Genomic DNA, 11,152 nt, shown 5'->3' with positions numbered 1-11,152 from the left:
AAAGCTCTCCTGTTTGCCCTGTAGTCATTGTCACTTCTCCTGTCGGTTGAAAGGAAATCTGGGCTTGCAATTTTGATAGCAGGTCTCGGCCCAATAATGGGATGGGACACTCTGGTATATATAAAAACTTGTGTTGGACTACTTGGCCACCCAGGCGACAGACAACAGATTGCAGGAATGGGGCTCTTTGTGATTTGCCTGTAGCTCCTATTATGTTAATTGTTTGCTTGGTGGGCTTGGACACTGGTACTGGCAAAACAGAGTGGGCGGCTCCTGTGTCAACCATAAAGGGGATAGTTTGGTTCCCTGTTTGTATTTTGACCATGGGCTCACGGGAACCTAAAGCAGCTGGGCCCGGTCTGTCCTAGTATTCTTCCTCCTCTCTCAGGCTCATCATGCCGGGCTGCCTTTGGGCTGAGGGGTACCAGGGAGGTCCCTGTCCACGTCCTCTACCCCTGCTGGCATTTGTCGATGACCAAGGTCTCAGTTCCTGTCCAGGTCCCCTGGGGGTTGGGCCTGGGGCTCGTTCTCCTCGTCCTCTCCCTCCTAAGTGGGCCTGTGGGCATTCTCCTTTCCAGTGCCCTTCCTGCCGGCAGATGGCGCACTGATTCCTCCCCAGGCGGCCTTGCCCTCCTCCCCGGGCACTTCCTCTTTTCTGAGGGATGGGTGCGGTGGCCTGTAATGCCATCAACTTCTTTGCTTGATACTTCTCCTTTTTCTTTTGTTCCTCTTCTTCCCTCTGATTGTAAGTGGTTTGAGCCAGTTCTAACATCCACTCAAGGGTGTGGCCCATGAACCCCTCGTGTTTTTGAATTTTTCGGCGGACATCGGGCGCTGCCTGAGCTACAAAAGCAGCCTTTACAATAAGGGCGTTGGCAGCCTCATCTGGGTCTACAGGAGTATACTGACGGTAGGCTTCCTTCAGGCGTTCCAGGTAAGCCCCTGGGGCCTCTTCATTCCCCTGCACTACCTCTCTGACCTTCACAAAGTTGGTGGGTTTCCTGGCTGCCCTTCTCATACCATTTAATACGTTCTGGCGGTAGGTAGTGAGGGTTTTCTGGCCATCAGCAGTCTGATAATTCCAATTCGGGGTACTATCAGGGTATCCTGTTATAATGTCTGGATCCGGTGTTCCCTGTGCTCTCATGTGTACTCGAGCTTCAACATGGATTCGCCTAGTTTCTTCTGTGGTTAGCAGCGCATCCATCAAATACTGCACATCATCAAAAGTGGGATTATAGGTTTTAAAAATCCCTTCAAACAATTTTATAATTTTAGCTGGATTCTCCTCAAAGGAAGGATTTTGATTTCTCCAATTACAAACATCTGCACTTGAAAAGGGTATATGCTGGACCGTGTAGGTCCGTGGTGCCTCCGCCCCACCAGGCCCTGGAGGTCCCGGTGGGTCATAAACCCTTCGGAGGGGCATTACTCCGACCCCACCCTTTTTCTGTGCCTCATGGGACTTATGGAAGGCTGCCCTGGTTGCTGCTTCTATCCATTCCTTCTGCCATTTCTTCCCTTGTGTTGAGGAGCATCCTGCTGCAGCCAACACGTGGGGGCTAACATCCACTTTTTCCGCATAGGGTTGTACATACTGTTGCAATCTCAAAGACTGATACTGAGTCCACTCTCTTCCCTTCTTTGCTAACTCAACCAATCCCTTTACAAATTCCTCATCATCCTCTTCTTCCTCTTCTGATTCATCAGCCTTGGGGGGTTCAGGCTGGGGGCTAGCTCCTCCCGGTGCTTGGGGACCTGGGCCTGGGGGAATTGCTAGAGGGGCAGTTGGTGGAGCATAGGGTGGTGGCGGTTTGATGATTCCCCCCTCCTCATCTTCTGGGTCTGGTATCACCGGGGGCTTTTCTGCCTTCCCTGCCGGTCGAACTGTACAAATTGTATTTCGTGGGGCGTCGCCTTGGCAGGCTTTCAACCACGGTGGATTCTTTTCTACATTGGTTTTCCAAGTAGAAATGTAAGGGATTTGGTCGGGGTGGACATTCAATATGTTCTGGTATAATGGGCTGATTAGTTGCAAATCAAAGCTTCCTCCTGACGGCCAATTAGTTTGTGCGGGCCAGTCAACTTCACATAATGTCCTCATTCTCTGTTTTCGCAATCTGATTCCCCAATCATCATGCTTTGTGGCCGCTTTCCAGTTCTTTAAAAAACATTCCAGAGGACTACATTGGCTTGCCCCAGACCCCATTTTTTTCAGATACTCCGCACCTGACTGGGCTGTAAATTCTTTCACAGTTCACACGATACAGATTGTGGTCTGCACGAGGTCGCCCTGGCAGAAAACGCACAACCCTGCAATCGCTCGGCCAAGGGGAACGCTAGGCCCCGACCCACACTTGACAACAATTCAGTCACTGGAGTATCTGACATGCAACATATAACATACAAATCACACCATTATAATTTCAACATGCAACACACAAAACACACCAATACAACTTCCCCTCTGTTTCCCTTTTACCCAACCTTACTGGCGGCAAACTACTGCAATCGGCCAGTTCTCCCCTCTGTTTCCCTTGTACCCAACCTTACTGGCGGCAAACTACTGCAATCGGCCAGTTCTCCCCTCTGTTTCCCTTGTACCCAACCTTACTGGCGGCCCTCTGCACAACCAGGTGAGGCTTGATCAGACCTCGCCCCCCTTTTCCTTGGGGCCCACGCCCTGTCCCTTGGGCTTACCGTTTTCCGCTGCGGATTCCCTCCTGGCCAGTCCTCTTTCCTCCCTCGACCGAGGTCCCTACTCAGGAGCGGTGTGGCCGGCTTCCCCCACGAATCAGTAGGGTGCGCGCTGAAGCCTGCAAACTCCGGTCCGAGCTGTTCACCTGGTCGAGCCTGGCTCTTCCCGGCCCCCCTTGGGGTGGGGCAATTCCCGGCCAATGCACCAAGCTGTAGGCTTATGCCCTTTACTTTGCCAGAGAATTGCTTACCCGCGTCCCCAGGACCGAGAAGAGAATAAAAAAATTCCAGGAAAGTTTCTTCTTTGGAGAAAAGAGTTTTATTGCAAATCTGTGCACAGAGACAGTCAGCAGAATATAGTTTCTGAAATCTGACTGTCCAGCAATACGCATCTGCAAGCCTTCTTATACTTTAGAGTATTTACCCACCTCCCAGACCTCCCCCCAAAACTTCCCCAATCAGCTGGCAAGTTTCCAACTTATTCCTTATATGGCACATCTATATTTGCTGGCTAAGGCTGCTAGCTAAGCACTTCTTAAGCACCCCCTCCCACCTCCTTGTACACGTGTTTGCTAGCTAAGCATTCCCTTCGTATCTCTTCTTATCTAAAGCAGAAGCAAAGCAGGAAACATCTTGCTAGTGGTTTTTAGTTGACAGCAGTTTTTGGCTAGGCAGGAAACGACCTTCTGACCTGTAACTAACATCAGCAGTTTCAGATAGCTGGTTAGACAGGAAACGGCCTCCTGACCTGTCTGATTTAGACTTTGCAAATAACTGCATTTTTGGGTTTGAGCTTGTGTAACCATCCTAGCAGAGTGCCGGAATTTACTATGTGTAGATAATATTAATGATTAACCGTTCCCCTCTCCCTTCAGAAGTGCTTCTATGGTCTCCATTATGAAACAGAGCTTCTTTGCTGAGCTTTTTCTACATTCTTCGGCATTTGCCATCCTGCCACTTGACAAGGTCGTGTAGAAGAGGGAAGCCTTGTCAGTTTTATTGACATCCGACCATCCTTTCCCCACTCTGACAATGGTTAAAGATCAGCAACTTTTAATGCATCTGTGATATTGAGATGGCTCTTCCTTTTTCCTTATTTTCTTTTTGTTTCACCAAAAAAACAAAACAAAAGACCCCTTAACCATTTCATTGGAGACTGAAGAGTAAAAATATGAAGGAAATGGTGGTGGAATGCAGGAAGGAAGGTTGCACGCTCTTAAACTGTCACCAACCACATCATGATGGGATTGCATCCAATAATAGTTGCAGGGTATTATTGGCCAGCATCCAAAGTAACCAGGTGTGAGGTTTACTCTCCAAACTGGAAGGTGTTTGGTGAAGCGGGAAAAGTGCAAGTTGCTAATGGTAGTAATATATGTTAATGTGGGTGGGGGAAGATTCCCAAATGATAAATTTTATGTGCTTGGAATTGCACGTGCAGTTTTGAATTTAGTTAGGTCCCAGCTTCTGGGTGTGGCTTTTTATAGCTTGAAGTGTTCCTACACAGCACCCACTTGCTCACGTGCTTGTGGTTACTTGTCCAGTTGGGGCTATGCATGTTAAAGCCTGCTTTTGCAAATGCATACTGCAGACTGGATTGAGGCGTATATGTTTTCAGTGTCTCCACCTGTCCACGAACCAGTTTGCCTTGCAGATACATCATAAACTACTTTGAATTGCAAATAGCTGGGCAGAAGTCGTGAAAACAATAGACACCTTTTGCCAGAAAAAAAAAGTCGTTCTTTAAATAAGTAGCTTGAAATTTACAGCTCCCATTTACTTCAATGTAAATGCAGCCTTTTACACACTTAACCCTCACTGTAGTCACTGAATGATCAAACCTTAGGAGCCAGCACTTCAGAGACAATTCAGAATGGATGACAAAGAACAGCAACATTTTAAAAGTAAAATATGAATTGTCCTGTATTATTGTTTCAGAGTTAGAGTTACAGAGTTTAGGTCTGGTGGGGTTTTTTTTACAGGCACTAGAGAATAGGAATGATTTGCTGATACTCTGAATAGTTGACACTTGGCAAAAAGAAAGGAAAAAAGTTATTTCTAGGTATATCTGCATATAGTAACTAGGAGAAAATCATGTTGAAATTCAGTGGTGCTTCCTTCTGAATTGACATGTATAGATTTCACAGGAAATGATTTATTCCCATTTATTAAAAATGCACTGCACAGTTATAATTTTAGTCAAAGAACTAAATATTATTTGTAACTATTATGGAACTAAAATAGTTGGAACATGTGTTCCTGGGCCTCTTTCAACATTCTTAGTCTCATTGCCCTCTCTGTCAAGTTCTGGTTGATATGATAGTGATCAAACGTTTTGTGGAAAGCTGTGCTTACAGCTTACAGTACTTCCTGACATGTCCAAATCGGCAAAATGTCTGGGGAAACCCAGGTGTATGGTTGTATGGTTTCAAAAATAAAAAATAAAAAATAAAATTCAACATCTTGGGTGTGTTTCCTTAAAAAAGCTCAGGAATGTTACTTTTTGAAATATGGCAACCGCAACAGTGTGACAGTATGTGCAGTGCAGTGTGCAGGCATTTCATGCAAGATTCATGCCCATATCTAGGATGTTCACCCTACATTTTCCTACTAATGTCATGTGAGATGCTAATGGGAGTTTGCTTCTGTTCAGGTCTGTAGCCTTCTTGCCATGTCTTAAGTTGCCCTAGTTGTTGCTCTTGTTGTGATTATTTTCTTAAATGATGAATCCATATGGTGTAGCACTATTTTGCCATTCATGACCTTTCTGCCCATTAACAGTTGGTGAACATTCCAGAGTTGTCAATGGAACGCCACATCAGACCACCCAACAAAAACAAAGGGGAAAAGAGTTGAATCAGCTGCTGTCTGTAAATAGATTTGTAACAAAAGGAATGTTTAGTAATACAGGGATAGTTCTACCATACTCTTTCACCACCTTTTCATTCATCACTAAGAAATTTTGGCACTGCAACTTTGAAAGTGCAGCAAATTGATTTTACAAATAGTTATTCCAGTCATTGTCCAGACTTTCAGGGTTCTGTTCCAACTCTTATTTACCCCAGAATTGCTGCCATTCATATAATTGTGCTCTAGGAAGAAGATAAGATAGGTAAGAAAATAAGGAAGATAGGTGAGGAAAAAATCCTTTTGGTTACACAACTGATAGCAGTTTCTGACTTGTACAGCTGGGTTACATATCCAGCTTTCTAGATTTTAGAGTTAAATCCCACAATTAAAAATCATAAATTTCCATCATGTCACTCTCTTCCCAACTCAGTGTCAATTTGAAAGGGGAAAAAAGTTTTATGTATCATGCATTAGCAATTAGTCACTGAAAATAGTTGTATGAAATACGATGCCGTGTTCTGGATCTTCATGTTTATGTGCATAAAAGACCTATAGCTCACTTGTATTAAGGAAAACACATGTATAAGCTTATAGGCTACAATCCTATACCCTGTACACACTTACCTGGGCTTAAGGCCCCTCAAACTCAATATGACATACTTCTGAGTAGGCATTGCATTGTTATTCCTCAGAAATATCAGAAGGCATGACTGAAAGAGGCTTTTGTTGCTAGAACCCATACTATAGAGCTGCTGCTAATGAGGCTGATGTTAGAAAGATGGACCACTGACAAATATATGCATCAGAAAGTATCAGTAAAAATATTTTACCGCCACTTACATTTCTGTGATTGCAGAGCTCTCTCCATACATATAGTAGAGCATAGTTTATACTCTACTAGCTAGGGTCAGATTAGTGTTCTACCTATATCCCAACAGCCCCCCCCCCTTTTAACAATGGCCCTGTCAGGGTGATTCAGAGGAAATATGCAGGAAGCAGAAGCATTAAGGAGTGATTCATTTACCTCCTGTTATTCACCCCTAAATTCCAGTATTTTGTGAATTGTAGACACCCTGCTTATGAGGATGAGCCGTTTGTAAATGTATTGGCTAGACAATAATGCACCTTACATAAGCCTGGCAAATGTGTGTATCTGTGTACATGTGTGTGTTTTAATCTAAGTATAATACAGTACAGTGGTACCTCAGGTTACAGACGCTTCAGGTTACAGACTCCGCTAACCCAGAAATAGTACCTCGGGTTAAGAACTTTGCTTCAGGATGAGAACAGAAATCGCACGGTGGCGGCACGGTGGCAGTGGGAGGCCCCATTAGCTAAAGTGGTACCTCAGGTTAAGAACAGTTTCAGGTTAAGAACGGACCTCCAGAACAAATTAAGTTCTTAACCCAAGGTACCACTGTATACTTATTCAGAAATATGTTTTACAGGTTAAGTGTCCTTAATATACAGTGGTATTTTGCTTTTCAAACATAATCCGTTCCAGAAGACCATTTGAGTTCTGAAACATTCAAAAACCGAAAACTCAATAGCTGACAGCTAGGCCTCAGGATCTTGCACTCAACAGAAGCCGCATTGGCATGTTTGACTTCCGAGGCGTGTTTGCAAACTGAAGCATTTGCTACCAGGTTTACAGTGTTCAAAAACTGAAATGTTTGTCAATGAAGATATACAAAAACCGAGGTACCATTGTATTACAGAGGATGCTTACTTTTCAGTCTGTAAGAAATTATTCTGATATGGTGTTCCTTAATTCCAGAATAAGCAAGTAGCACTCGTATTTCTTTTTATCAAGCAATATTTCCCAAATGTATTTTCTTTGCTTGGAACTACTTGTATAATGATATAACCTCTTAAAACTGAGGAACTGAACTAATGTTCCTCAGCCATGCTAACAACCTATTTTTTAGGAGCCTGGTCAATCTATTACCAGACTTCAAAAATACTCTCCACACTGGTGAGTTGGCCAGTGTGGGCTGCTGATCATGATGCTACCATGTTCCATACATGCAGGGCTCTTTTTCAGTTGGAACTCAGTTCCAGCATGTCTCAGGTGGGTGGGTGCCATTGCCATTATAAGAGAACATAGACAGACTACAGTGATAGTTTGACAACCAGATTTCGCCATTACTTTTAGCACCAATAGTTGCTCTGTAAATGCTTTCTGCTTCACAAGAAGAATAAGCTTTAAAATATCCTTGCCTTCTTGCCTTGTTGGAGATGGGCAAGCAGGGGTGGGGGAGGCTGCGGCTGAGAGTAGTTTATGACAACAAACTTTCATTGTAGTCTACTGTTCATATTTCCACAACACTGTCATGCTATTATTCAAACATTTCAGAGGTTGAGGAGTAAGTTTATCACTGTTCACATCTCCACATCCCAGCAATGCCATTGTTCCTACGCTACGTTTTTGGGGTAGGGATGGTGCTGAAAAAAGGCTACTTACAAGAACCCTGCAATGTGCCCCCACATTTTGATAGTGGTTTGCAACAACTCTGCCACACAGCCACTGTTAATAGCCCCATATTGCTGCTGTTGTTAGCATTCGTTTGTTTCGGGGGTGGGGGGAATGGTGGAGTGTGCCTTCAGGAGTGGTTGGAGAGTTAGTCAGTGCTTTTTTTCTGGGGGGACACAGGGGTATGCATACCCCTAAACATTTTGTGAATCTTCGTACTTTTGTCCATTTATTTATTTTCTCCAATTTGAACTGGACAATGGTGCTTTTCTGGAGTCAAAATGAGAGTATCCCTAATTTATTTATTTTTTTAAGAAAAAAAGCACTGGTTACAGTGCCTACTGTGGTTGTAGAGACCAATCTGTCTCCAGGCACTACAATAATCTTTAAGGGATTCCCGTATTGCAGACAGGAGGACTGAGGGAGCAAGGTAGTGGCTTACAGCAACCCTGCAAGATAGCTTTAGTCAGGCGTGGCCAAACTTGGCCCGCCAGATGTTTTTGGGACTACAATTCCCATCATCCCTGACCACTGGTCCTGTCAGCTAGGGATCACGGGAGTTGTAGTCCCAAAACAGCTAGAGGGCCAAGATTGGCCAAGCCTGCCTTAGGGGGTATCTCCATATTGTACTTTGAGATGGGTGTTTTGTATTATCACGATATGCATTAAAAAAAAAAATACAACAACAACAATAATGGTATTTCAAGTGCACTAAATTCAGCCAACGGTGTTGCTATGAATGAGTTATCAACGCTCTGCAGCAAGAGTTATCCTGGTTAACTGTCACCGCCACCGCTCCCTCAGTCAAAAGCAGCGGTCAACCGATTGCAGGCGCGGCTGTGCTCCGCTCGCTTCCACGCAGACATATTACGCGGCTACCACATTCTAAATGGAACCGGAAGCCAGGGTGTGTGTATGTAACGTCCCAACTCTATGGTGTTACTCTAGCCTTTCAGTTTCTATGATTCTCTATTCCACGAAGGAGCAATGGTTGTGGGCGGGGTCTATATCATGCCCCGCCTTTCCCACCAGCCCATTCTGGAGTCGAAAGTCTTATACTCCTCCTCCTCCACCTCCTCCCTCCGCTAATTGATACTCCGTGTAAGGCGCCCGCCTTCGCGCCTTCTGAAAAACTCCCTGGCTCGGGTGCGTTTTTTGTGGCGAGTGTGAGAAGGGATGCCTTTATCTCCAATTTTTATTTCGGCGAATGGCGGTGGGTTATCTCTCATTTTGTTTCTCTAGAAGGAGAAGCAGCGGAGGAAGTTTTCAGTCGCCGGTTGAACTTGTGCGCCTCACCCCCCGCCCGCGCAAAGGATGAGCAGTCCCTGAGAGGACGAGAACCGCAAAGCCAGCCACGTCCCTGTGAGCGAACGAGTGAGCGAGAGGCAGCGGGCGGGCCGAAGAAAGTCCGGAGACTTTGGCCGGTAACTTCTAACCCAGCAAGTATCCCGCCCGCTCCCGAGCCGAAGGAGGAGGAGAACGAGGGAAAGGACGAGCGGACTCCCTCCGCCTGTGGAGGATGAAGCAGCCGCCGCCTGCGCCGCGCGCCCCTCGGGCAGCCGCGGGAGAAGCCTGGAGGAGCCCCGGGCGGGCACCGCGCCGCTGAGGGGAGGAAGGGAGCGAACGGGGACCCAGCCCGGGACCCCCTGGCCGGACGACGTGCCTGCGCGCCCCACGGAGAGCGGTTTGTGTCGCTTCAACGCCCTCAACGGACACTTTCTCTCCCCCCCCCCCGTTGCCCCGCTGACACGGGTGTTCCTTGCTCCGCGTGACAGAATTTCACACACACACACACACACACTCGGGTCAGTCAGCCAGCGTCTCTCCTCCCCGCCCCACATCTTTTTTCTTTCTCTCTCCCCCCCCCCCATTTCACTCTCCGCCCCAAATTAGCAAGTCGCAGCGAAGCTTCCGTTTGTACGAGCGGAGTCCCAGCCACAACCCCTTTTCCCCTCCTCCCATTCCTTCTCCTAAAATTTCACCATCGGATTTAACACCCCCCCCCATCCCCGCCCTCCATATTTCTGGAATCCGTTGGCTCGCCTTCCCCGCTCCGTCCTTCCCTCTTCCCCATGGCTGAGCCACCCCATCCCCTCCCAACACCTGGATTCGGCCATGCCTCCCCCCACCCACCCCACTGACCCTCTCGCCAGGTTTCCCGAGCCCTCCATGTGCTTAATCTGACCCCCCCCCCCCGGCGGCTCTCCCTTGGCGCGGATTCTGGAGGAGAATTTGGCCACCCGACTTCCAAACATTTTTTCCTTCCAGAAACCACAAACACTCCCCTCTTTCTCTTTTCCAAAACATTTCCCTCCTTTGAACCTTGTGGCGTTATGAGTTCTTTTCTTGGATCCCGCTCCCAAGATCCCTGCTGGAAGAGAAGAAGCGGTGTGGCTACTGTTTTCATTCCTTGATCGTGCTGTAAAAAGTTTCTAAACCTTGGAAGGAGATGAAACTCTGGATGTTTTCTTCCCTGTTGGACCTCTCTGGGGATGCGGAATATGTATTGGAGATGCTGAGATCTTCGTGAAACCTTTCAGTTCCTCAGATTTGCCCGTTGTCTGGAATTACTTTTAAAAAAACCCACCACAACCTCTTCAAGACCATTATTGTTGTAACAAGGGGGTTTGGCTGTACTTGGGGAAAAAAAAAAACCTTTTGTGAACTAGGACAGCTGGATAACAAGAGTAATAGGATGACATCTCTTGTGGATCCCAGGATTAAACAAGCACTGCGGAAAAAGCCATCAGAAAGAACTCAAGAGGTATGTTATTCTGTAAATGTTTCACTTGGTTTCTTTATGCCTAAATGTTGGAGCTGCTTCACATAAGCAATCTAGGCTACTTTTGCTTCCATCTACGACTGCTCACGGAATTTGGGATTGTATCAGCACACGTGACAAAGCATGCATGTTTGTTTTGCAGTGTGGGATACACTGGTAGAAATGCCTATTGGTTGTTCTTTCATGATTGTGACATAAGTATGGGTGAAATACATGTCTATATGTACATTCCTAAGAAGTGACAAACAACATATTTCTTCCACAGGAATACAGTTCATGTAGGAAATAGTTTTGTGTTAAATCATTCCTTATACACACAAATGCAGTGACACACTTTGGGTAATTTTGCA

The 11,152-nt window shown here is 46.1% G+C and overlaps 1 protein-coding gene across 9 annotated transcripts in view; it reads left to right on the top strand.

Annotated features, from left to right (window-relative positions):
- Nucleotides 1-8,807: 8,807 nt before the first annotated feature.
- RAPGEF6 (Rap guanine nucleotide exchange factor 6) overlaps nt 8,808-11,152 on the top strand; it is a 146,003-nt gene continuing 143,658 nt past the window's right edge. For 3 of the 9 annotated variants that reach the window (XM_083428780.1, XM_083428773.1, XM_083428774.1), the window contains exon 1: nt 8,809-10,784. In XM_083428780.1, the coding sequence (XP_083284906.1) occupies nt 10,716-10,784 (69 nt within the window). In that variant the 5' untranslated portion in view covers nt 8,809-10,715. Of the gene's footprint in view, nt 10,785-11,152 lie in introns of all 9 variants that reach the window. The other 6 variants (XM_083428781.1, XM_083428777.1, XM_083428775.1 and 3 more) reach the window with 4 other exon arrangements.

Source organism: Podarcis tiliguerta (assembly GCF_965153285.1).
Source record: "Podarcis tiliguerta genome assembly, chromosome: 2".
Classification (NCBI taxonomy): domain Eukaryota; kingdom Metazoa; phylum Chordata; class Lepidosauria; order Squamata; family Lacertidae; genus Podarcis; species Podarcis tiliguerta.
The sequence above is the reverse complement of the archived record's forward strand: the minus strand, read 5'-3'. Positions and strand labels throughout refer to the sequence as shown.